Raw genomic sequence first — 25,651 nt, 5'->3', positions numbered from 1 at the left:
AATCGCCATAGACTTCTATACATGTACTAAACAAGGCAGTTGGGGCTGTATTACTTTTCTTGCATCACTTTTCTTGAATTACATTGTACACGTGTTTCAGCGAGATTACGTTTCCAGATGTTAATATTTTTCCGACAGTTGCAAAGAGGATGCACAGCTGCTTTAAATCTGTAAAAGAGCTCTGAAGGATTTAATCTCCTTAACAGTGTGACTAAATCTTGGAATTAGTTTTTGATACCTGGTGTGACTGACCATTTTTGGTAATGCGATACATCTACAGAGATCAACAGGCATTGCTTGGTTCTGATTGTGATTTTTTTTTTTTTTTCTTTTTCTTTTTTTAGACATCATCTCCAAACTCATCTAATGAGAACTCTCCAGTGAGCCCACCGGATGACCAGGGCCAGGGGGATGGGCCCCCTCAGCTGGAAGAGGAGGAGCCCGCTTTCCCTCACACTGACCTAGCCAAGCTGGATGATATGATCAACAGGTATTTACTCACATGTGACACACACAAAGGCCGCTTCCTCAAAGTTTGTGATGAACGCAAATTTGATCAAGTTCAAATCATTTTTAAATACAGCTCAATTCAGTGCGCCATGCCTCTACTTGTGTCTTCCCATTGACTTAGTATGAATTTGTAGATTCATGTTTCTTTTACCCTCTTAGGCCTCGTTGGGTCGTTCCAGTTTTGCCAAAAGGAGAGTTAGAAGTCCTCTTGGAAGCTGCTATTGACCTGAGTAAAAAAGGTAGGATTATACAGTGTTCTTTTGTGTTTTATAGAGACGCTTCGTCACATTTGCATCCCATTCATTGCTTTCCAAGGCTAATCATGCGGTACATATTATTAATCATCTCAAAGTCAATTTAAGTATAGATTATTGAGCCACTTCTTTGATTACTTTCATTTTCAATTAATTAGTTAAATACTTTTTCAGTCATTTGATTAATGTTGATTATAGAATCTCGAAAAATGTCTTTCACCATTTGGATCCGACTGGTACAAGTAACACATCAGACACATATGTAATGTACAATTATATCAAACCAATGTGTTACCCCTGGTGCTTGATACATTACTTGGGAAACAATTACTAGTTCTTAAATACGATTGATGATTTATTTTTCATCTCTTGTTATCTTTAATTATTAATCTGTTCGAAACTCAAAAGTTTCAGTTTACGTTGAAATGAAACTGAAAAAGTAGCAAATGTCACATTTAAATGCAGGCCTATAATTTGTCAACTAAAAGTTGGCGTATTCAAATACTTTCAGATATTTCCTCTGCGCTGAACCAAATATGAATGGTCTTTTACCTTGCCTATCTGCACTCATTATGTTAATAGAAATACATATATTTGTCAACAAATTACCATCTTCAGGTCAATGTCCCAATCGTACCCTGCCTATAAAATTCAGACTGCTGACAATATTAAATGCACTCTGAATCAACTCAATTATCAAAAATATCTTTTCAATATATGTGTGACTGCAGCTGATCATCTGTATTTTCCATTGGTTTGTGGATTATTTTCTCAATTCAACAATTTGTTGTTGGTCTATAAAATGGTGAAGCATTTTTTGACCAGTGTTTCCCAAAGGTCAAGATGATGTCCTTAAATTTCTTCTTTTTTGTCCAAAACTTAAAGAAACTCAGTTTCCTCAAACTAGAAAATAATCACGTGTAATAGAGCTCTATTTAACATTCTGAACATTAATATAGCAGCAAACATCTATTAACAATATAAATATACCTGAGTATCTTGAGTATACAGAAAATAATACTCAAAATCGTTGCAAATTAATTGAATAATTGATGACTAATTGATTGATCGTTGTCGTTCTGTCTGTACGAGGTTCAAAAGCTGCCCCAGTTTTTACACCACAAAAGAATCGCCTCTTGCTAGGCCACCTGCAAACTGAAGCTTTTCCCCATGCATTTGGCCGTGCACTTCCATCATACTCGTCATGTTCGTTAATGCCTCTCTTCACTTTGCAGCACATTTGATACGAACGATATGCTGTTTTATGAGAGATGTCTTTCCCGTTGCAGGACTGGATGTGAAGTGTGAGGCTTGTCAGAGATTTTTCCGAGATGGTCTGACCATCTCCTTCACAAAGATCCTGACAGACGAGGCAGTCAGTGGCTGGAAGTTTGAGATTCATGTGAGTTTTTGCTGTTGCTTTATATTTTTATACTTCAAATAAAATAAGCAATTATTTAGTTATTAGTGAAAGAAAATATGGCTGCTTGTTTGTAACTCTTGTAAAAGCTGAATTTAAGTGGTAAAGGATAACCATCTATGCAATTTAACCCCACCTTAGGCTCCCGCTCACTACTTTGTACTGGATGATTATGGGAGGGACTGTGGGTGTTGGGTTGATAAAAGTCAATGTTATTGTCAGTGTAGCTTTTAGTGCTTCTTTGCCATCTTTGTCCTCATGCTATTGGATGCATGCAATGCTTAGACCAGGTGTTTGCCTGCAATTTGAGTCATCATTTGGTTTTCTTAGCGCTGAGAGAAAGAAGCAACGCCAACAACGATAAGTCAATGAACTGTTTGATAGGAAATAGCCGAGGCTTGCGGTTGTGTTGTATGAAGGAGATTGATCTCTGGATACCTTTTCAGCATAAACTAGGGAAACTGCCCAGTTTTTCTACTGTCACCCTTTAAATATCGTTATGCGTACATTACACAAGTAACTTATTTTTTTATGATCCACAGCAATTGTTAAATGCAACCAGATGCGTGTAAACCACACTACTTTACTGATGTCTGAAAGCTTCTCTGGAATGCTTTAATGAACCAGTCCTATATTGATTACTGGTATCTGGCTCCTTCAGATCTGTGAATCTGACAGACATTGTGCAGAAGGGGCTTTGTTGGATTATCATTTTATTTAATGCAGGCTCACTTTATAATATTTTTTTTATGTGTAAATCTGAAGTTTCAAACATCAAGCCAGTAATTGCACCAAAGTCTGTGTAAAACATCCAACTTGACAGGTAGTCTATTTTAGGGGTTAAGTCTGTGGCAGCTGCTCTATCAAGGCTCGCCTGACTGCAGGGTAACCAGGCAGAAGCCATGAATAATATAGGGTTTCTCATATTTCCAAGTAAAGTGTATTAATGTTAAGGTATCTGTGAAAATGTTCCGCTTTTATGAACTAAAACACAAAGTAGAAGCATATTCATTTGAAGTGACCCACATTGTTGAATTAGATTTACCTTGTAAATTAAAATATATTATTTTTTGGCTCTTATGTAATTGTATGTTTTAGGCATTGGCATATGACTAACCTCTTGACTTGTATCCTTTCCTAATCTGTTTTCAACATACAAGGCCTCTGATTTAAACTTTAGAGGCTTCAAAAGAGTAGATTCAGGAGATGAAAGATTACTTTAAGAGTGCATACTTTTGGGAATATTGTAGCCGTTGAGGTTGAAATTGCCATAATGTAGTTCAATCTTTAGAGTCGTGTCAAGAAAGTGTGGTTCTGCAAATCTGTTCAATTCACATGGTGAGCAGATGACGTGAGTCTGGGAAATTTGGTGCAAATGACATGTATTTCTGAACTTTTGTGTAGTAATGAGTCTGAATATACTTGGGACAACCCAAGCAATACGTGATAAACGCTCAATTTTAAGGTCAGAATGCAAGGTTGTTGTTCTGAAACCAGACACGGATCGCAGCATTTCCGAGAAAGGACATCCCCTGTTGGTTTTGAAATTCTCTTTCTCGCCCACTCATGCTTTTGTTCTCTGAGTCTCATAGTCTGGTTGTTAACTATTTAAAATTTTAATTTGTATCTACCCTACAACCCATGTCTCGCAGAGGTGTATCATTAATAACACACACCGGCTGGTGGAGCTGTGTGTGGCCAAGCTCTCTCAGGACTGGTTCCCTCTACTGGAGCTACTGGCCATGGCCACCAACCCTCACTGCAAGTTCCACATCTACAATGGCACACGGCCTTCTGAGACTGTCCCCGCTGGAGCACAGCTGGCCGATGATGAGCTCTTTGCCCGACCACCGGACCCGCGCTCTCCTAAGGTGAATCCCAAACCAAACGTGAAAATTGTGCTCCTTTTTAATGTCTGACCAGTTTAATGAGTCTCATTGTAGACTCTTTCATCCTTATTCTTAAAACTGATCTTTTTGCCCTGCATTGTGATCAAGTGATCGTTTACAGCACACCTTTTTTAACAGCGTACATTATGTATGATATTACTTCAAACATTTATATCTATCCTTTAATAAATGTTTGGGCTTGTATAGAATGAAACCATAAACGGCCTGTGTTCTTCCTCCAGTCGGCCTGTCTCTCCTCCCGAAAGACAAAAATCGATAGAGGAGCATTTTAGTCTCTCTCGGGGTTCTCGTGGAACAAAGACAATCTCTCTACGGAGTGCCGTGACTGATAAAGACATGAAACTCGCAGTCCATCGGCCACTTGCGTGCTTGTGTCAGAAAGCACATTGCAATAAAGAGAAAGAGATACACCAGAGAATAGGATTTTGTAGTAAGAAGTGATGAATCCAGCGTGGGCACAGGGTCAGTATGAACTGCACTACTTGCCTGTCTGCTTTTGTTGGCAGGGGGCCCAGGGCTACTTAGGGTACCGCTGGGACTATTAAGTCTCTTTTCTTTTTTAGCTCAAAAGTATTTATTGGCTATGAATCAAAAAACGGTTACATTTCTTGTCAGGTGAAGCTGTTTGTGGTTCCTCTCTATTCCCTCTCAAATACTCTGTCTCTTCCTCAGTGTTTTGGCTTTTCTACAAAAAAATATAATACTGCTACACCAGAATTGACATTTGCTGTACTTATTAATAAAATAAAGTCTAATGAAGTCTTTCAGAAAAAAAATTCTCAATGTGACATTTGTTTGTTTGTTTTCACAGGGCTGGTTGGTGGACTTAATAAACAAATTTGGCACGTTAAACGGGTTTCAAATGTTGCACGATCGCTTCATGAGCGGCCAAGCACTGAACGTCCAGATCATCGCTGCACTTATCAAGTGAGGCGGCTGTTCCCCAAGAGCAATATTCTAAAACAATGTTCCGTGTCGTTCGTGCAATGCTGATATTTTTTTTGTTTTCCCTTGTGTTTACAGGCCTTTTGGCCAGTGTTACGAGTTCCTCACATTGCACACGGTAAAGAAGTACTTCCTTCCAGTCATCGAGATGGTTCCCCAGTTTCTAGAGAACCTCACCGACGAGGAGCTGAAGAAAGAGGCCAAGAATGAAGCCAAAAACGACGCACTGTCCATGATAATCAAGTCTCTGAAGAATCTGGCTTCTCGCGTACCAGGGCAGGAGGAGACCGTGAAGAATTTAGAGATTTTTAGATTAAAAATGATTCTTAGGTGAGTACCGAAAGAGCATGCCTTTTTATTGATTGTTTTCATTTTCACTTTCAATTATTGGACAAAGAAACCCAAATACCCATGACTCATAAAATTTCATGTTGATTCTTATCATTAGTCAGTGTTTTGTTGACATTCTAGTGCAGTCATTATCAAACACCATTTATTATGATTTCAATTAAATTAATTTTCCATTTTTATTTCTAGGTTATTGCAAATTTCTTCTTTTAACGGCAAAATGAATGCACTAAATGAAGTCAACAAGGTGATCTCCAGTGTGTCCTACTACACTCATCGGCATAACCCTGAAGAGGAAGAGTGGCTGACTGCGGAGCGCATGGCGGTATGCTCAGCTCTCCTATTTTGTGCTGTGCTTTAAAAAAAAAAAACAATATATATATCTATAAATATATAGATACATATATTTTTCTTCTCCTCTAAAATGCACCTCTCCTCTCTCGTCCTGCGTCAGGAGTGGATCCAGCAGAACCACATCCTGTCCATTGTGCTGAGGGACAGTTTGCACCAGCCGCAGTACGTGGAGAAACTGGAAAAGATCCTCCGCTTCGTTATCAAAGAAAAAGCTCTTACAATGCAGGATCTGGACAACATCTGGGCTGCACAGGTACACCGCAATAAACCTTTTTAAATTTGTAATTAATTAATTATTAATTAATTGGTCTATAAGGGGAAAGAAGCAAAAGATTCAGTAACTAAAGATGCATTCATTCGAGTGCAGATTTCCGCCAGGTGTGGCTCCGACGACCACTAATGTAATGTCCGTTGTTTTTTTCAAACCGTGTTTTTTTCGTTTTTTCCCAAAACACAAAAACAAACTGTGCTACAAATTACGACTCAAATAACACAAGAAGAATTGACAGTTGTCCACATCGCAACTAACAGTGTATCCCTGACACTGCCGAGTCGTCTGGGAAATGTTGGAAGGGTTTTTGTGACGCTAACAGTCGGGTTGTTGTATCCGCAGGCTGGTAAGCATGAGGCCATCGTGAAGAACGTCCACGACCTCCTGGCCAAGCTGGCATGGGACTTCTCACCTGAGCAGCTCGATCACCTTTTTGACTGTTTCAAGGTGAGTAAGCGATAAATAACTTTGACTTGGATTTTGTTTCACAATATCGCAGCGACGTACCGTTGAACTTGCCACCTTAACGCCTGGACTTGGTGGTTTCTCTCGTGCAGGCAAGCTGGACCAATGCCAGCAAGAAGCAGCGGGAAAAGCTGCTGGAACTCATTCGGCGCTTGGCTGAGGACGACAAGGACGGGGTGATGGCCCACAAGGTTCTCAACCTGCTGTGGAACCTGGCGCACAGCGACGACGTGCCTGTAGACATCATGGACCAGGCGCTTAGTGCTCACATCAAAATATTAGATTACAGTTGCTCACAGGTGCATGTTGGTGAATTTGTTCAAAGTTAAACGGCATGCACAAATTCCAGATAAAGGATTTGCTCAAGGTAAAAATACTGACCATGTTTAAATTTTCACCCACAGGACAGAGACACACAAAAGGTTCAGTGGATAGATCGCTTCATAGAGGAGCTACGAACCAATGACAAATGGGTGATCCCTGCCCTCAAGCAAATCAGAGAAATCTGTAGCCTCTTTGGAGAAGCCCCTCAAAACCTTAGGTAAGTGATCTTTACACTACAGGAACATTTACAGGACCATTCTGATGTCGGCAGGTTTGAGGTGTTTATCTAATGTAGTCTTAGAGTGCTTTCTTCTGAATTTTTAATCTGTATTTTGCACATAATGCATGAACACCCACTAGGAAAGCGACAAGACCCGTAACCTTTACATTCACTTCATTTTGGCCAACTGGCATTTTAATCACATTTGCACAAGACCCGAGGCATGTCGAACTCTATCGCTTGGTGCCCAAGAGAGTAAGTGGACCTGCAGTTTAGTGTCACATCATTGCACGATAACATCACGATTGTCCTCTGCAACTTATCCCGGTGCACGAATTAACCATCAGTGCTAACCAGTGGCTGGGCGACGCACACACAATTTATAACATATTTTCTCTCTTCCATTGAATGTCTCTCCAGACAAATGAAGTTAAAAAAAAAATATGATTTTTTTTTTTTTACTGTTTTGTAAGTTCTTAAAACATCCTATGTACTACTGTTTGTGTGTCGATTTTTAAATTAAGCGTTACAGATATTTGACAACTTTTTTTTCGTTTTTTTAGTTAGGGTTTTTAGAATAGGGGTGGTTTGGGACAAAGGGATGCACACTTTTCTTTTCAGTACACTGAAAGGAACTCTTCCTTAATTTGCTTTGTTATACTACAACAAAGTTAACTCAGCAACTGCAGCTGAACAGAGAATGTCTATAGACTCAGGTCCAACTTAAACTACTCCAAGCCTGTGGCGATTCACACATTCATCCAGTCAAAATGACATTTCTGTCTCTGGCTGACAAGCTAGTTATCTGTCAAGCCTCGTAGCTAGCTTGTAGATATTAAACGTTAGTTTGTGTTTACGTGTTTTATTTTCAAATCATAGGCCTTTTTTTCACTGCGGACATTTTGACAGTTTCTTTTTCTAACGAATGACATTAACAGTGTGACCAGGACCCCGAAAATAGATGCACCTGTGCTCTTCTCCTTCGGTGACATGTCAAAATGTGTCCAATGGAAAAGGGCCTATTTGCTTTACACGCTGATGAGAAGCGTAGGTTTAGCTTCATTCGAAATTTGTTCTGTCAGTCAATCATGTTGCCAGGGAGCTGTAGAGAGATTTATTCAAACATACCCATTACCTTAATATTAGCATGTGAAACATTTGTGAAAGAATTGTAAGAATGATATGAAGTCATATTGTTTAGTATAAATCGCAAATTATTTTTGATTTTGAAGTAGTGCTTTTTTCTAGTCAATGTAGAAAACATGTAGTATACATGCCTGTTGTTTTTCAGAAAGAAAATGCCAATTAACATACAAACGAACTTAGTGGGGTAAGTTGAGTGCTAATTCCAGGGTTCTACCTATTTCTGTTTCACGTCAAGTCTGACTTTCTCTTTGAACATGTTTATGATACATTCACTATATACAAAATGTAAACCTCTGACATGAATCCGCTTATGCAATTCTCTCTTGGGTTTCATCTCAAATGACTGACACCTCATCTTATCTCCTGTTCAAAGTCCTGCACATGTGTATTTCAGTCGAGCAAAAGACAAGATGCGAGTATTCTGATTGCGAAGCAATAAGCTGCAGATCCTTTTTTGGGACGGAGAAACCTTAGCAACCCGGATAGCTGCTCATCCATTACATTCTTTGTTGCACTTTGTTGACCTTCGAGGCCTTAAGCATTGATCAATAGGACAAAAAGCTGTAGTCACAAGCCTCTACTTAAAAAAGTATAGTGAAATTAGAGTTGTATATAGTAGGCATTACAGTAAGAACACTGACTAAAAAAGTCATAATAAAAGCGACCCACTGTTAAAAGCAATAGGAAATGTCCCATTAATTCACTCACTCAGTCAGTCAGTCGGCCTCTCAATAATAATTAAATGAATATACACATGTAATTAAAACTAATTATTTAAATTGTTATTTTATTTTCAAATTTAAATATATTGCATACAAACCTAAAGATAATTTAAATTCTGTGAATAATTAGTCAAACTTAAAAAATAAAGAATCCATTTCCAACTTGAAAATTGGAGTACACAAACTTAGTTCCATTGAGAAACTTCCTGTTTCTGCTAGCTAATTTTACATCAATATAGTAGCACAACTCTTCAGTGTCATTGAGACGATATCAGGATATTCTGAAGGGGAATTTCCAAAATGTAACCCTTCTGAAAAGTCATACAAGCTGCTCTGCCTCTAAATTCTAGAATGATCACACTGATGTCAATAAGACAATGAGACTAAAAGCTGTGGTCACAATCATATATTATAAATAAAATACAATGGGCCCTTCCAAATATTGGATATTAATTAATAATAATCAGAATTACCATTTTACTGTTTATTCAATATAAAAAAAGTAGCCTGAACCCCTATGATTTGTATTTAATGAATTTTCAGGTCAATTCAAAGTGTGGTTTCTGAATGCAAGCAAAGTCCAAACATTAGTATGAGGCGTTGTTACCATCATTTCTAAAACGCAGACACTTTCAGGATGAGTCTTATCGGATGTGCATAATTTCTCCAGAGGCACTTTGGGGGAGTTCCTGTGCAGTTTGTCAGTACTGAACACAAGCCATAGTGCATGCACAGAATAGTCATTTTAATCAAGACCGTTGCACAACTAAATGAAAGGTCCTTTGAGATGGAGCCCCATTCTTCTTGATGCCAGCTCCTTTCAGCACAAATCACTCGAGGCAAAAGTATCAGGGGTATTTCATGCCTTGAACCCACTCAAATGTGTAATAATAGTATGTGACTTGAGTAATTTAGTAGCACCACAATGTATTTTTTAAAAAGCAGGTAGCACTATTTCTGCCTAATACAGCTCCTGCTGCAGGTAAACTGGAATCTGGATGTAACTCTAGAACTGTAATAAATCTTAGCCAACTCCTTGTTTTCTATTCTTTGGCATTGGTAATTCAAACAGATCTTAATGTGTAGCAGATTCCCATGTGGCTATCAAAACATCACCGTATAGTATAGTTCAAGCTCATCTGGTTTTTGAGTTTTGTTTTCAAGCCAAAAAATATATATTTTATGTGGAAATCAAGGCAGGAAATAACCTTTAATGATATCACTTCTTCTGCTGGTTATTCTATGATACACACATACACACAAATACACCAAACGCTGCTTTCTTAATGTCCCTGATAAAAACAAATGAGAAATCAGTCATGCTATGTGTATTTATTATTTTATTATGATCAGAAATTGTGTATGTCAGCTTCATTCTCACTTGGTTTTTTAGTCTTCTTTGCTTCCTCAGCAAATTTCTGTTTTTTTTTTTTTTGTCCCCCTGACAACCTCCCCTCCTCCTGCTGTTCTCTCCTTAGTCAAACTCAGAGAAGTCCTCATGCGTTTTACCGCCACGACCTGATCAACCAGCTACAGCATAACCACGCTCTGGTCACCCTGGTGGCCGAGAACCTATCGGCCTACATGGAGACCATGAGGCAGTTCTCTAAAGGTACACTATCGGGGGTGGTGGGCATCCTGTTTCAGCAGTTGGCTCGGGGTTGTGCACTGTCTGACTGGTTGTATGTGTGCTTTTACAGAAGAACAGGCTGAGTTTGACCCTCAGACGGTCAGACCAGGAAGCCGCTACAGCCACGTGCAGGAAGTACAGGAACGACTCAACTTCCTGAGGTACCATATCTCACATTTTAGTAAGAGCTGAGCGTACAACTACGAATGGAAGGAATACGGATATAAAACCCTTAATTATCAATCATATTCTGTCTCAAAACACGGCTGGACATTGAGTTAAATCAGATATCATGTGTGTTGGCTCGGATCAGCAGCATTGCTACAAATACTGTCGTGGTCCATTTTGTAACAGCTACACGTTGCATCCACAGTCGTGTCTTCTAGCTACTGAGCCACTTCATTTGAAGTAGCTTGTTCAAGGACAACGGTGGGTAATTAGGGAGCAGCAGGTGGTACGCAGTGACTTCACTCCACCAGCTATTATAAATACAGTCTTGGAGGAACTAAATTACCTTCACAAGCATATTTCTTTAACCTTCTGGCCACCAGTGTCTGCAATTGATTTTTCTGTTTTTGTCTTTTTGCTAGGTTCCTGCTAAAAGACGGTCAGCTGTGGCTGTGTGCTCCTCAGGCCAAGCAGATCTGGAAGTGTCTGGCTGAGAACGCAGTGTTTCTTTGCGACCGCGAGGCCTGCTTCAAATGGTACATTAGGATTTGCATTTCTTCTCTCCTAAAATTAATTTATTGCATTTTTTTAAGGCAGAAAGCACGTGTTATGAATACAATTGTCTTTGTCGCCCACCCCCACCCAACAGGTACTCCAAGCTGATGGGCGATGAACCAGATCTGGACCCGGACATCAATAAGGACTTCTTTGAGAACAACGTTTTGCAGTTGGACCCGTCACTGCTGACGGAGAATGGCATGAAATGCTTCGAAAGGTTCTTTAAAGCTGTCAACTGCAGGGAGGGCAAGCTGGTGGCAAAGCGCAGGGCCTACATGATGGATGACCTGGAACTAATAGGCTTGGACTACCTCTGGAGGGTGAGGAGAAACGATGCAATGAGCACACACAGTGTGTTTATTGGGGATGGAGGCTTTCTTTTTATGCTATATACTTTTTTTTTTTTAACTTTTAAGAAAACATTAACTGAAAAGAGATCTCAGTTTAGTCACCTTGAGCACCACCTAAATCCTGGATGTCTAATTTTAGAAGCTTTTGGTTGGATAATTTTTAAGTTTGTGTCCATCGCAAAGAGGAGCAGCAATACGCTGTTTTTTGGAAAACGCATCGGAGATGTGCGTAGGATTTAGTTCTTACTGCATGACAAGTTGCAGTGTGTGCAACAGTGGCTGAGACGAAACACGATTCAGTCAGCAGAATCCTTTTATGATATTATAGTCTGGAGCCATGTGTACCAGCTGCTAAATCAACAAAAACCATCTGTCGGCTAAAAATGGATTGTAAAACGAGTGGCAAATCATGTTTGCTGTAAAAAGAAACGTGAACGGGACATCTCAAAGTTTTTATTACGTTTATTTTCTGCTGATTTCAAACAGTGTTACAATCAGAACTGAGTTTTGTGATCCCTTGCGCCGCTCTACGTCCCCCCGCTTGTGTTCTGAGTGGCCGATGATGAGGCTACTCTGTTCCTAAAGGGCTTCGTACCGCCACAGACGTATCTGCATGGAAGTCAAGCTCTCTGCTCTGAGTGTAACTTTATTCTTATTTCTCCTCTCTCCCAGGTGGTAATTCAAGGAAGCGACGACATCGCCAGCCGAGCCATAGACCTGCTGAAAGAGATCTACACCAACCTCGGACCAAAATTACAAGTTAATCAGGTACATTGGCTGTTCGGTTTCAGGTAGAGCAGAGATTTAAACTGCGTTTGTTTTTTGTTTTTTTCTTCTCTTTCCTAGTTCTTGTCTTCCCTGTCCAGACTTATTTGTCAACAAACATGATCCTGTGCAGAAGTCAACTCAAACCAACTTAAAATCATTCGGCATATGATAAGTTGCTTCTCTTCATCGTCGTACCCGTTTCCTTTCCCTTTTTTAGGTTGAAATTCATGAAGATTTCATCCAGTCCTGTTTTGACCGTCTGAAGGCGTCCTACGACACGCTGTGTGTGTTAGATGGAGACAAAGACAGCATCAACTGCGCTCGTCAGGAGGCGATCCGCATGGTGCGAGTTCTCACCGTACTCAAAGAGTACATAAACGAGTGTGACAGCGATTACCACGAGGAGAGGACTATACTGCCAATGTCAAGGTACAGCCACAAGAATAAACGCAAAGAACATTGTCGTCCACCCAGAGATCGCAGTCATGTTTTATACAGGTCGCTAATTAACATTCCCCATGCTTCCTCACTGAAACCTCGACGCAACACGTCTTTCATTTTCTCTCTTGCAGAGCCTTCCGAGGGAAGCATATCACATTGATCGTCCGCTTCCCCAACCAGGGGCGTCAGGTGGATGACTTGGACATCTGGTCACACACTAATGACACAATCGGTTCGGTCCGGCGTGGCATCCTCAACAGGATCAAAGCCAATGCCGCGCACACCAAGATTGAGCTCTTCATCGGTGGGGAGGTTGTTGACCCAGCTGACGACAGGAAGCTGATTGGGCAGCTCAATTTGAAGGACAAAACGGTGAGTGTTGGATTGTTCTTCTGCAAGAGAAAATAGGTTTTTGTGCTTTTGCATATGATTGTGATACGAACCACTGTGTCAACATCAAAAGGTTTGTGTTTCGATCAGAATTCACTCTTTTTTTCATTTTTTATAAAGCTGATCACGGCCAAGCTGACCCAGGTTAGTGCCAACATGCCTTCAAGCCCAGACAGCTCATCTGACTCATCCACTGGCTCCCCTGGTAACCATGGCAACCACTATAGCGATGGCCCCAACCCTGAGGTGGAGAGCTGTCTTCCTGGTGTGGTGAGTTTACGGTGTTGATACTGCATTCAATTCGTTTCAGAAACCTAATTTGAAAGTGTTATACCTTTTTTTTTTTTTTTAAATCCAGCCCACTCTTGCTTACTCAGAGTAGCTCGCAACACGAGCCTCAAAAGTGGCAACATTTTGCAAGATAGTCGACAATCTGGCAGCACAGACAGGCCCGTCCCCTGTAGCCTCCCTCTAAAGCCACTCTCTCCAAATGATTATATTAAACAAAAACAGTGAACAGGGCTGTTGTTAGTGCTCATAGCTGTCAAGCAGTGCCCTTGGGCGTCACCAGAGTCTTTCACAAGCTGTGTGCAAAGACAAGCAGGTAGGCTATAGTCCTGCGACAGCCACAGAACCGTTTAATCAAATGGTGTGTTTATCATTTTGTTTTATTCAGTTAGGAACCTTTATTATTCATCGTGATCAATGTGATTTTTTTCTAAAAATAATGTGAAGTGCCCTCCCCCCGGTCTGTTCTAACCCCTGAATCCTCAATGCAGTTGTTTAAGTCACAGTGTGTTGACCAGTATGTGAACGGCATTCCTCTTAACTCCCTCTGCCCTGTTTACAGATCATGTCGCTGCATCTGCGCTACATATCTTTCCTGTGGCAGGTGGCCGACCTGGGCTGCAACCTCAACATGCCACTGCTCAGAGATGGAGCTCGAGTTCTCATGAAACTCATGCCCCCAGGTATACATGCACCTGTGGAGTATCATTACTATTCAGCCGCTTCACTTGATGAAAACGTACACAACCACACACACACAAGCAAAGTTCACTCACGTTTGTGCTGTTCCCCCGTTAGACAACACCACCGTGGAGAATCTGCGAGCTGTATGTCTGGACCACGCCAAGCTCGGGGAGAACAGCCTCAGTCCCTCGCTGGACTCGCGCTTCTTCGGCCCCTCACCCTCACAAGTGCTCTACCTCATCGAGGTGGGTGCCAGTGTGCTATTGCAACACAAGTTGTGATACATTTTGTGCCCTGATAAGAATGTATTTTTTGTTTTTTCTTCATTCTCTTGACTGGCCCTTGAAGTAGTATTCGGTTACTGTGGGTTGATTGGTGTTAGCAGCAGTAAAACTCCATTAGGAATCAGGATTTGGTAAAGTACATGCATATGTGACCCCATCTTGCAGGGCAAAACTACAAATTTAGCTCATTAAACTGCAGTTACTGCAAAGTGTTAGCAATGTGCCATGTTTAGAGAGTTCCTGTTTTTAAACAAAGAAACCAGGATTTGCCGCCGATCCTGCTGCGTGAGACAGGCCAAAGGCTTTGGTCCCATGTCTGTTGAGCTATAAAAAAGGTTCACACTGTTCTTCCTCATGTCCCAGGTTGTTTATGCTTTGCTGATGCCAGCCAGCGCCACTCTGGGCGAGGACGCCAGCGACTTCCAGTACAACTTCTTGAAGAGCGGTGGGCTGCCCTTGGTGTTGAGCATGCTCACCAGGAACAACTTCCTCCCATCGGCGGACATGGAGACACGCCGCGGTGCTTACCTCAATGCGCTTAAGATCGCCAAGCTCCTCCTCACCGCCGTAGGCTTTGGGCATGTGAAAGCCGTGGCGGAGGCCTGCCAGCCCAACGCCGAGGGAAATATTCCTGTCTCCCCGGTTAGAGTACACACAGACACATATCTGTATGATTAACGCTTTTATACTTGCCTGGCATCTCTTGACATGTTTTTTTTTTTCTCCACACCGCCATCACCTTCCATGCATCGTCTACAGATCAATCAGGCCACTCATGACCAGGCCCTGGTCCTCCAGAGTGCACTGCAAAACATCCCCAACCCCGCCTCAGAATGCATGCTGCGCAACGTAGCCATCCGCCTAGCCCAGCAGATCTCTGATGAGGTCACAGAAAATGTAAGAAAATGGATAGAGGCTTGCAAGAATAGAATAAAGTGAACTGGTAACGGTAATGTGTTTTATTGTGAATAGTCTTTTAGGCATCATGTTGGGACCAATAGATGAAAACCTTATGGGACTACTTTTTTTTTTTTTACCAGAATTTCTTCCAGGCATCGAAGTACATCCCAGACATCTGTGTGATCCGAGCGGTGCAGAAAATAGTGTGGGCATCAGGCTGTGGTACAGTGCAGCTCGTCTTCAGTTCAAATGAAGAAATCAGCAAGATATACGAGAAGGTAAGTTCCCTTTGAATGTTGGCCTTTGTGAGAGTTGAATGGAGCATACTTTAAAAATACAGTGTAATAAGCTTGATACGAAGCAGGAGGATAATAGATGCAGACTGTTGCAGAAGCCAGGAGGCAGGACAGTAAAGAGCTCAATGTACAACCAAGAGACAAAGAGCTATTGATGGGCTTTGTGGACTTTCAAGGGATTAGCAATGTAAAAAATTGCACCGCTTGGTGATTTTGCATAATGGCTTCTATTGTTTCCTTTTCTCGTTAGACAAATGCAGCTAAGGAGCCAGATGGGGAAGATGAGCAGGTGTGTTGCGAGGCCCTGGAGGTGATGACACTGTGTTTTGCCCTCATGCCTACGGCTCTGGACACACTTAGCAAGGAGAAGGCTTGGCAGACCTTCATCATTGACTTGCTGCTCCACTGCCACAGCAAGTAAGTACATCAGGAATGCGTTCCACACTCCGAAGTGTAAATCTACTGACTTGCATCACCGAGACGTCCTGAACTTCAGCCTTTGTGGAGCTGTGACAGGATATCGTGACGGTGACGTCCTCCTTTGTTTCACAGATCTGTGCGTCAAATGGCCCAGGAGCAGTTTTTCCTGATGGCAACGAGGTGCTGTATGGGCCATCGACCCCTCCTCTTCTTTATCACCCTCCTCTTCACCGTGCTGGGGGTAAGTGTCTATTGCCTTGTGTTCTTAAAGGCTACCATTTGTCTTTGGTGATGCCTTATCATAATCAGAAAAGTTAACTGCCCGCAAGATCCTAATTTCAAGTTGTTCGTGTCCAGAGTACGGCCAAGGAGCGAGCCAAACACGCTGGAGACTACTTCACTTTACTCAGACACCTTCTGAACTATGCGTATAACAGCAACATCAACCTGCCAAACGCTGAGGTGCTGCTCAACAACGAGATCGACTGGCTGAAACGGATCAGGGTAAAACTATCACATGTCAATCACATGTTTCATCCGATTTGTTTGTATTCTGCTCCATGTGAATCGATCTAGTTTAGTGTGGCGGCAGAGTTGACGACACACAAGCATGTTTCATTAACTAGGATGAGGTTAAGAGGACGGGGGAAACGGGTGTGGAGGAGACCATCCTGGAGGGACACCTTGGGGTTACCAAAGAGCTTCTGGCCTTCCAGACACCAGAGAAGAAGTATTACATCGGCTGCGAGAAAGGAGGAGCTAACCTCATCAAGGTGAAACAATCCACACCTGACAATGTCGGCATTGTCCACGATAATGGTTTCCTTGCTCATGACGTTACTGAGAATATTTCTCTCTGTTCTTCTTGACCAGGAGCTGATCGATGACTTCATCTTCCCGGCATCTAATGTGTACCTGCAGTACATGAAGAGTGGGGAGTTCCCCACAGAGCAGGCCATCCCAGTGTGCAGCACCCCCGCTTCCATCAACGCTGGTTTTGAGCTCCTGGTAGCACTGGCCGTCGGATGTGTCCGCAACCTCAAGCAAATAGTCGACACCCTGACGGACATGTACTACTTGGGTATGTAAATAGCGGTGTGGCAATTTTTATTTGATGGCTCGTAAACTACATCGTGCTTGAGGGCATTGCCTCTTCCCTCCGCTTACAGGTTGCGAGACGCTGACGGAATGGGAGTACCTGCCTCCGGTCGGGCCGCGGCCGAACAAAGGCTTCGTGGGTTTGAAGAACGCCGGAGCCACCTGTTATATGAACTCGGTCATTCAGCAGCTTTACATGATCCCTCCAATTCGCAATGGCATCCTGGCCATTGAGGGCACAGGCACAGATGTGGATGACGACATGTCGGGGGATGAGAAGCAGGAGAATGAGGTACGATGGGAGATTGGGTTGGAGCAAAGCTTCTTCCCAAACCATTACAGGCCATTACTTTTTCTCTCAAGAACAACATACTATAGCAAAAAGTATTGCGCAAATGTGGATGCTGGAGACATGCAAGTCATTTTTAATCGGTGTGTTTCGTCTCCACAGAGTAACGTGGATCCTCGAGATGAGGTGTTCAGCTACCACCATCAGTTTGATGATAAACCCTCCAGCAAGTCAGAGGACAGAAAGGAGTACAACATTGGGGTACTTCGCCACCTGCAGGTCATTTTTGGACATCTGGCTGCGTCCAGACTTCAGTACTATGTCCCCAGGGGATTCTGGAAACAGTTCAGGTATTTCAAAGACTCTTAGTCATTGTGGCATTTCGCCTGTTTTGGCAGTTGCGGATCTAATCGTCTGGTGTCTGTACCATCTGTTTTAGGTTATGGGGTGAGCCTGTGAACCTGCGAGAGCAGCACGACGCTCTGGAGTTTTTCAACTCCTTGGTGGACAGTCTGGACGAAGCTCTGAAAGCCCTGGGCCACCCCGCCATGCTGAGCAAGGTACTGGGAGGATCCTTCGCCGACCAGAAGATCTGTCAGGGATGCCCCCACAGGTCAGTGCAGTCTTCCCTGCGATCGGTCACCGGAAACCGTTACAGAAATATAAACTGCTTGTGACGCTATCAATAATGTTTTTTTCCGTTGCCAGGTATGAGTGCGAGGAGTCGTTCACAACGCTCAATGTGGACATCAGGAACCACCAGAACCTGTTGGACTCCATGGAGCAGTATGTCAAGGGAGATCTTCTTGAGGGAGCTAACGCCTACCACTGTGAGAAGTGTAATAAGAAGGTGAGAATGAAGCACCCACTTGGTCGCCATCCAATTTTAGAATGTGATAATAAGGTGCAACAAAGAGAGGCTTTAATGGCTGTCCCTCGGTTCAAAGTTTTTCTATTTTCCCTCATTAACATAATTGGACATTTACTTAAAGGGCCAGAGAGGTAACTGGTTATGTTCGCTCTCCTCGCCAGGTGGACACGGTGAAGCGCCTGCTGATAAAGAAGCTGCCGCCTGTTCTGGCCATCCAGCTGAAGCGCTTTGACTACGACTGGGAGAGGGAGTGTGCCATCAAGTTCAACGACTACTTTGAGTTCCCCAGGGAGCTGGACATGGAGCCGTACACGGTGGCGGGTGTGGCGAAGCTGGAGGGCGATGACGTTAACCCGGAGAACCAGGTGATTCAGCAGAACGAGCCCTCCGAGCCCACGCCTGCCGGCAGCTCCAAGTACCGCCTGGTTGGAGTGCTGGTCCACTCAGGCCAGGCCAGTGGCGGACACTACTATTCCTACATTATCCAGAGGAACGGGGGTGACGGCGAGAAGAACCGCTGGTACAAGTTCGATGACGGCGATGTGACTGAGTGCAAGATGGACGACGAGGAGGAGATGAAGAACCAGTGCTTCGGAGGGGAATACATGGGCGAGGTGTTCGACCATATGATGAAGAGGATGTCGTACCGGAGGCAGAAGCGCTGGTGGAACGCCTACATCTTATTCTATGAGCGCATGGACTCACTGGACAAGGACAGCGAGCTTGTCAAATACATCTCGGAGTTGACCATCTCCTCCACCAAGCCGCATCAGGTCAAGATGCCTGGTGTCATAGAGTGCAGCGTCCGCAAGCAGAACGTCCAATTCATGCACAACCGAATGCAATACAGCCTGGAATATTTCCAGTTCATTAAGAAACTTCTGACCTGTAACAGTGTCTATTTAAACCCTCCTCCAGGTATGCCTCTTTCTGTGTGTGTGTGTGTGTGTGTGTGTGTGTGTGTGTGTGTGTGTGTGTGTGTGTGTGTGTGTGTGTGTGTGTGTGTGTGTGTGTGTGTGTGTGTGTGTGTGTGTGTGTGTGTGGCTTATTAATGAATGTATTCATTCTGTGGATTATGTGTTATTGTATATTATTACAACTAAACTTAATCAAGGTAGCCAGTTCACCTTAACTCAAACCCTGTGTGGGGTGTTTTAGAAGCACATTTGAAACAAACTTTGACGACAAACGTGGCTGTTACGGTGGACATTGTGTTGGTTTATGATGGTTGTGATTGCAATGTTTTTTATGAAAGCAATCTGATGTTTCCTTTTTTTTCATTGACAATGTCAGGCCCATTATAGTTGAAAACCTGAACTGAAAGACAAATTATACATACAATGCATAAGAAGGATAACATAAGCTACTAACAGACTTATTAGTATTAATGTCTCTTAGTTCTGCAGCACTCGTACACACATCAGGGATCGTCAATGTAGCCAACAAGAAATCGTTGATGCTACAAAGTAGTTCAGCCCTTGCATGTGCGTTGTTGTGTACAGAACAGTGTCACTCCTCCAGTCATGACCCTGCATATCCAACACACCCACAGGGCTGCTTTGATCGCTTGCACAGCGATGAAGTCCGCGTCGTAGCTCCACTGGAGTCCAACGCTTCTCTCTCAAAGACATAGCAGCTGCCATCATGATTTTATTCCAAATCTCTGGCCTGCTTGTCTAAAAGAAATAAGAATATATACATTTAAAGTGATGTAAATTTGCAGCATCACAGTGGAAATAATTGGTGGTCAGTGGCTTCCCAGAAATGCACTGCCTCTGTAAATGCATTATTAATGGAACCAGAGCCCCGTAATGTTTCTCAGGGAAATAGATGCTTGAGGGGCAGTCATCAGGATGTTTTGTTTGATTCTTTGTATCCAGTTGAGATACAATTGTATCTTTTTCACACAAATAACGCTATTCAACAGCAACAAATATTTTTTTAATCAAACTTGTTATAAAATAGATTTTTAGACGATGAATGATTTTGATATGTATTTTTTTGGGGCCTTCTCTGAGCCTTTACTCTTTATGTTAGTTCATACTGGATTGAACAAGGATGAGGCGTAAATTTCTTTGGCTGTCAGTATCTTTTACATCACTATTCATGATGAGATGTATATGTAGCACACAATTTGGTCCTCCAGGGCATTGGATTATGAGGTTCAGATGCCAACTGCTTTACTTTAATGAGGTTTACATCTGTGTAAGCATTGTAACATTTTATTTCTGGTCCACCAATTAGGAACATCAAAGTCAAATTAGTTTTAATTTAAAATAAACACCCTGAAAGCAGAAAGTCTGCTCTATAACCACGTCGTGAGGATTTAATTCAAAATCTGGATTACGGAGCCAACAAAACAAAGGGGTACGTTCATGTGTGCTGTCGCGTGCGCTGTACGTGCCCACGCTAACGCTTCGTCCAGGGCGTCGCTGTATGATTCCACCACGAGTTAAATGTAGCATTGTACGTTGGTCTCTTGCTTAATAGATTATCGGCTCATGTTAAGAGTTCTTTATAAGCAAATTAACAGGAATATTGTCACTGTGTTCGATTAAGGGTTGCACTCTTTTTTTCTTTTCTTTTTTTAATCAGGACAAGACCATCTTCTGCCAGAGGCAGAGGAGATTGCTATGATAAGTGCTCAGCTGGCTGCTAGGTTCCTCTTCAGCACAGGTTTTCACACCAAGAAAGTAGTACGGGGTCCTGCCAGTGACTGGTAAGCTCCGCCTGCTACTTAGGTTTGGAGGTGGGGGGGGGATGGGGTTCACCCTCAGTTTCGTCCTCCTCTGACCACATACTCTTTGTCCTCTCGTCCTAGGTATGACGCCCTCTGCATCCTGCTGAGACACAGTAAGAATGTACGCTATTGGTTTGCACACAAGGTCCTGTTTGCTTTTCCCAACCGGTTCTCGGAGTACCTGCTCGAGTGCCCGAGCGCCGAGGTCCGCGGCGCATTCGCCAAGCTCATAGTCTTCATCGCTCACTTCTCGCTGCAAGACGGCCCGTGTCCCTCCCCCACTGCCTCACCCGGGCCCTCCACTCAGGTTGGTGCCCGACTTTGGCGGAGAAACATTTCTGGTTAGGGCTCTCTCGAAGATACTGAAGCAGCTTGCGTCACAGCTTATTGCGACAGGTTTCTCGTCCTGTGCTTCTTGTTGTAACCCTACTGTGTTTGTCTTTGTTCCCCCTCATGTTTGTATATCAGAGCTGCGATAACCTCAGTCTAAGTGACCACCTGTTGAGAGCCGTACTCAACCTCCTCAGAAGAGAGGTGTCTGAACACGGTCGTCACCTGCAGCAGTACTTCAACCTTTTCGTCATGTATGCCAATCTAGGTAAGGCGCACTCGCACTCCTGACACGTACACCTGCTAAGCGACTTGTACGAGCAAGGTTTCTGTAAAAATTGACTGAATAATTTGTCTCCCCTCCTCCCATTTGCAGGCCTGGCAGAAAAGACCCAGCTGTTGAAGCTGAACGTCCCTGCTACTTTCATGCTGGTCGCTCTGGACGAGGGTCCCGGCCCTCCCATTAAATATCAGTACGCTGAGCTGGGAAAGCTCTACACCGTGGTCTCCCAGCTGGTCCGTTGCTGTGACGTCTCTTCACGCATGCAGTCCTCCATCAATGGTGAGTTATGTTTTTTTTTTTACTCTTCAGCAACACAAAATTTGACACAAACTCTGCCCAATGAGGATTTTTATCCTTTCTCATGGTCTAGTGACTGAGAAACACGGCTCTCTGAGCCTCTGTTGTGCACGCAGTGCTTGGAGCTGAGGGTTTCCATAGACAGTAAAAGGGCAAAAAAAACAATAATCTTTTTACTAACTACATGCATTTCAGTACATTTACTTAATTCCACCCCTGTTTCCCCACTCCAGGTAACCCTCCCCTCCCCAACCCGTACGGTGACACCAACTTGACGGCCCCAGTGATGCCGGTGCAGCAGCTGGTGGCAGAGATCTTGTTTGTGAGGACCAGCTACGTGAAGAAGATCATCGAGGACTGCAGCAACTCTGAGGAGACAGTGAAGCTTCTCCGCTTCAGCTGCTGGGAGAACCCGCAGTTCTCCTCCACCGTGCTCAGTGAGCTGCTCTGGCAGGTAAATATTTCCGACCCACTAGAATTCTGCGGGTGGCTCACTTGCACATGGCTGCCAGACCTCAGACTGTATGTGTTTGTTGTGCAGGTGGCATACTCCTACACCTATGAGCTGAGGCCTTACCTGGACTTGCTGCTACAGATCCTGCTCATCGAGGACTCCTGGCAGACACACAGGTCAGACCGATGGCTCCGTGTTCAAAGGATGAGTGAAGCGTTGTTGTTGTTGTCCTTGATCCGAGTTTATATGTCTCTTTTCCCCGTTTGCTCCCACAGGATCCACAATGTGCTAAAGGGCATTCCCGATGACAGAGATGGGCTCTTTGACACAATCCAGCGCTCCAAGAACCACTACCAGAAACGAGCCTACCAGTGCATCAAGTGCATGGTGGCTCTCTTTAGCAACTGCTCGGTGGCTTACCAGATCTTACAGGTACACTCAGGGCCCGATGGATCTCTTTTTTCTTTCTTTCTTCCTTTCTCTCTCTTTCTCCTATCTACCTCCCTCCCTCCCCTTTTGTCTCCTTAATTACGCGTCACTCTACACAAAGGCTTGTGACTTAAAGTGCCAGATAGCTTTGGGGAGGACTCATTTTGCCCCAAAAGACTGTATCCATGTTGCAGTTCTCCTGTTGTCAGACTCGTTTACTGTTCCATGGTGAAGAGCACGTATCTTCTGCAATAAAATACATTTTATTTTCACTTTCGTCAAATAAGTAATTAATAATGATAATAATTCCATCAATAATCTTTTTTTTCAGTTTAACAGTTAAACAAAATAGACATATATTGTCTTAAAGGTCAGCCCACCTATAAACTGAGGGCTAACCCCCTTCACTTTAATTTTAATTGGCAGGTGACTGGCACGCAAGATATGCATATAGATATTTGTTCACGGCTGAAACGTTGATGCTAACTTCATACTCATCATCAGGCACACTATCATGACTAGATGCCGGGCTTGCGTTACACTGGTGGAAACCTTAGCAGCTTAAATTAAATTGATGAGGTGGAGACTTGCTGGGAAAGTGACCCTTGTGTCCATGACAACGCACATGCAATACCATGACAACTCGCTCTCAGATGGGTGAACTGGAGACTCAGTTGCCCGTTTGGCGCGTACACTGCAGCTGGTGGTTCATTTTACATTTTTATCCTGTTTGTGCATTGGTGGTTGTTGTCTCCAAAACGCCAACAAACATTGACTGAATAAGAGCCGATGCTCTTTCTTTTTTTCTTTCTGTCCAAGCATTATTAAACTGTACAAATATTTTGCGTAAGACAAAATTTCAAACGACGATTCTAATCACTGTTTCCTCCTTGTGCACACACAGAGCAATGGTGACCTGAAACGTAAGTGGACGTGGGCGGTGGAGTGGTTGGGGGATGAGCTGGAGAGGAGGCCGTACACGGGGAACCCCCAGTACACCTACAACAACTGGTCCCCCCCAGTTCAGAGCAACGAGACCTCCAACGGCTATTTCCTGGAGCGTTCACACAGCGCACGTATGACACTTGCCAAGGCCTGTGAACTTTGTCCCGAGGAGGTAAATGGCATTGACGTTGTCCCCGTCTCTCACACACACAGACACACACATTACAATGCATGTTATACATCATACTCCAGTCTCAGGGGCGGTGTCCAGGGAGCTAAGGCGTTGGAGAACATCTGTAGTTTAGATGTTCAAAATCGCTGTCAGACTTTGATTAAGACAATATGCGAGGGTGGGGGGGGGGGTTCTGTTACATGCACATATATGAATAACGGGAAAACACCACAGTAAAACATGCCTTTAAGGCCCCGATGCTGTAACGTGTAAACAATAGTGTACAGTGGTGAAGCTAACAGATGTATGCCGTAGAAATACTGCATGACAGCCATGAGCTTCTGCAGCACGCTGAACGAACATGACCAGCTTTTAACTGGCTATATATCTGTACACATGTAACAACACTGAAGGGATTAATTAAGTACTGGATTTAAAATTCATGATCAACATTTTGAATGATTCATTTATCGTTTTTCTTTATTTCATGTCTTTATACATTTGAGTTTCTTGGTGTTTTTTTCTGACATTTGATCAAATAAATGTTTAAGTAATTAAATATCTTGACATTGAGTAGATTAATTGGATCCAATAATTGTCTAATTTTTTCCAACAAGCCATTAAATGTTAAATGTCCACCCTAAGCTACAGCTATGACTATGTTTGCTATGCTGAATATGTTTTGTCTTGATTCATGGCTGCAGTTCACAATGCATACAAATATCATATTTTAATTTTTTTGTTATCACGTCAAATAAGTTACTTGTATTTTTATGTTGACAAATCCAGTCAAGTGACACACTTCTCCTGTAATATTCCATACACAGCTCAAGTGTACTCAGGGAAGCCCAGGGAAGGTCAGTATTTCCAGGCACCACAACATAAAGGAAGGAAATGAAAACAAATCTTTTTTTCTTTTCTTTTTTTTTTTTTTTTAAATAAACCGGCAGAGAAACGATGACCAGTTGCCCAATGTTTAGACCACCAACACAGTGAACACTTTGTTTAGAGTTGCACACTTTTGAGATTCCTGAACTAGTCATCAGTGGCAGAGGCTGGAAGCATTGTGTCGTGTTGAGTCCCCATAGATTCTTCCCATTTTGTCAACTCGGCTCCGTTTTCTTTTAGGAGCCCTTTTCATTTATTTTTCATGCATTAATGTGATGCAAGTGTTATGTAAATACAGGAAATTCGAGTAGCTAACTGCTAACTGCGACTAACTGCCCAAAACTTTTGAGTCATCAACAATTTATATTGTCAGTATAAACCTTGAGATGTGTATAATTGTTGGTCTGTAAACCTCTCAAACGAAGTACATGACGTGCTGGCAAAATTGCCGCCCTCCGTCCAGAGTAAAGGAACAGGTGGACAGGCGCCGCGTAGTTTAACGGCATCAGGAGTTCTGTCATGCAGCTGCTTGTGTTGCTGTCCAGACCCAGTGATTCGCCTCAAGCACATTAATCCAGATCAATTGAGCGCTTTTATTGTTTATTGCCAATATTTGCTTCAACTCAAACTGTGATGCCGCCAGCCACCTGCATCTGATAGAAAGCTCTTAGCTTACTTCAGTGTTCAGTTTACATTTCAAATGTGAGGCCTCGACTGAACTGTGCTATTAAGTGAGACTTGTTCCTCCATTACACCATCGTAGCCAATATTCTAAGTATGAATCGGCTC

At 43.0% G+C, this 25,651-nt stretch overlaps 1 protein-coding gene across 5 annotated transcripts in view; it reads left to right on the top strand.

Moving 5' to 3' along the window:
* The window catches only part of usp9 (ubiquitin specific peptidase 9), a 36,206-nt gene that overhangs the window by 7,003 nt on the left and 3,552 nt on the right, over window positions 1-25,651 (top strand). For 2 of the 5 annotated variants that reach the window (XM_068573231.1, XM_068573232.1), the window contains exons 3-46: window positions 345-490; window positions 670-749; window positions 2,054-2,166; window positions 3,837-4,055; window positions 4,906-5,021; window positions 5,118-5,369; window positions 5,577-5,712; window positions 5,842-5,994; window positions 6,355-6,459; window positions 6,570-6,776; window positions 6,882-7,018; window positions 8,313-8,351; window positions 10,368-10,501; window positions 10,590-10,680; window positions 11,110-11,223; window positions 11,337-11,565; window positions 12,268-12,363; window positions 12,581-12,792; window positions 12,936-13,176; window positions 13,315-13,464; window positions 14,045-14,165; window positions 14,281-14,411; window positions 14,814-15,092; window positions 15,210-15,347; window positions 15,491-15,628; window positions 15,897-16,063; window positions 16,199-16,307; window positions 16,424-16,570; window positions 16,693-16,839; window positions 16,940-17,147; window positions 17,236-17,456; window positions 17,616-17,803; window positions 17,893-18,066; window positions 18,162-18,303; window positions 18,486-19,242; window positions 20,920-21,043; window positions 21,146-21,371; window positions 21,533-21,662; window positions 21,771-21,956; window positions 22,208-22,428; window positions 22,516-22,604; window positions 22,704-22,860; window positions 23,762-23,974; window positions 24,802-24,831. In XM_068573231.1, coding sequence (XP_068429332.1) covers window positions 345-490; window positions 670-749; window positions 2,054-2,166; window positions 3,837-4,055; window positions 4,906-5,021; window positions 5,118-5,369; window positions 5,577-5,712; window positions 5,842-5,994; window positions 6,355-6,459; window positions 6,570-6,776; window positions 6,882-7,018; window positions 8,313-8,351; window positions 10,368-10,501; window positions 10,590-10,680; window positions 11,110-11,223; window positions 11,337-11,565; window positions 12,268-12,363; window positions 12,581-12,792; window positions 12,936-13,176; window positions 13,315-13,464; window positions 14,045-14,165; window positions 14,281-14,411; window positions 14,814-15,092; window positions 15,210-15,347; window positions 15,491-15,628; window positions 15,897-16,063; window positions 16,199-16,307; window positions 16,424-16,570; window positions 16,693-16,839; window positions 16,940-17,147; window positions 17,236-17,456; window positions 17,616-17,803; window positions 17,893-18,066; window positions 18,162-18,303; window positions 18,486-19,242; window positions 20,920-21,043; window positions 21,146-21,371; window positions 21,533-21,662; window positions 21,771-21,956; window positions 22,208-22,428; window positions 22,516-22,604; window positions 22,704-22,860; window positions 23,762-23,974; window positions 24,802-24,831 — 7,413 coding nt within the window. The remainder of the gene's footprint in view (window positions 1-344; window positions 491-669; window positions 750-2,053; window positions 2,167-3,836; window positions 4,056-4,905; window positions 5,022-5,117; window positions 5,370-5,576; window positions 5,713-5,841; window positions 5,995-6,354; window positions 6,460-6,569; window positions 6,777-6,881; window positions 7,019-8,312; window positions 8,352-10,367; window positions 10,502-10,589; window positions 10,681-11,109; window positions 11,224-11,336; window positions 11,566-12,267; window positions 12,364-12,580; window positions 12,793-12,935; window positions 13,177-13,314; window positions 13,465-14,044; window positions 14,166-14,280; window positions 14,412-14,813; window positions 15,093-15,209; window positions 15,348-15,490; window positions 15,629-15,896; window positions 16,064-16,198; window positions 16,308-16,423; window positions 16,571-16,692; window positions 16,840-16,939; window positions 17,148-17,235; window positions 17,457-17,615; window positions 17,804-17,892; window positions 18,067-18,161; window positions 18,304-18,485; window positions 19,243-20,919; window positions 21,044-21,145; window positions 21,372-21,532; window positions 21,663-21,770; window positions 21,957-22,207; window positions 22,429-22,515; window positions 22,605-22,703; window positions 22,861-23,761; window positions 23,975-24,801; window positions 24,832-25,651) is intronic. The other 3 variants (XM_068573233.1, XM_068573234.1, XM_068573235.1) reach the window with 3 other exon arrangements.

This window comes from Clinocottus analis, unplaced genomic scaffold (genome assembly GCF_023055335.1).
Source record: "Clinocottus analis isolate CAN_PGR_092001 unplaced genomic scaffold, fCliAna1.0.p SCAF_12, whole genome shotgun sequence".
In the NCBI taxonomy this organism is placed as follows: Eukaryota; Metazoa; Chordata; class Actinopteri; order Perciformes; family Cottidae; genus Clinocottus; species Clinocottus analis.
Note: the sequence above shows the minus strand (reverse complement) of the source record. Positions and strands in the feature narration are given on the sequence as shown.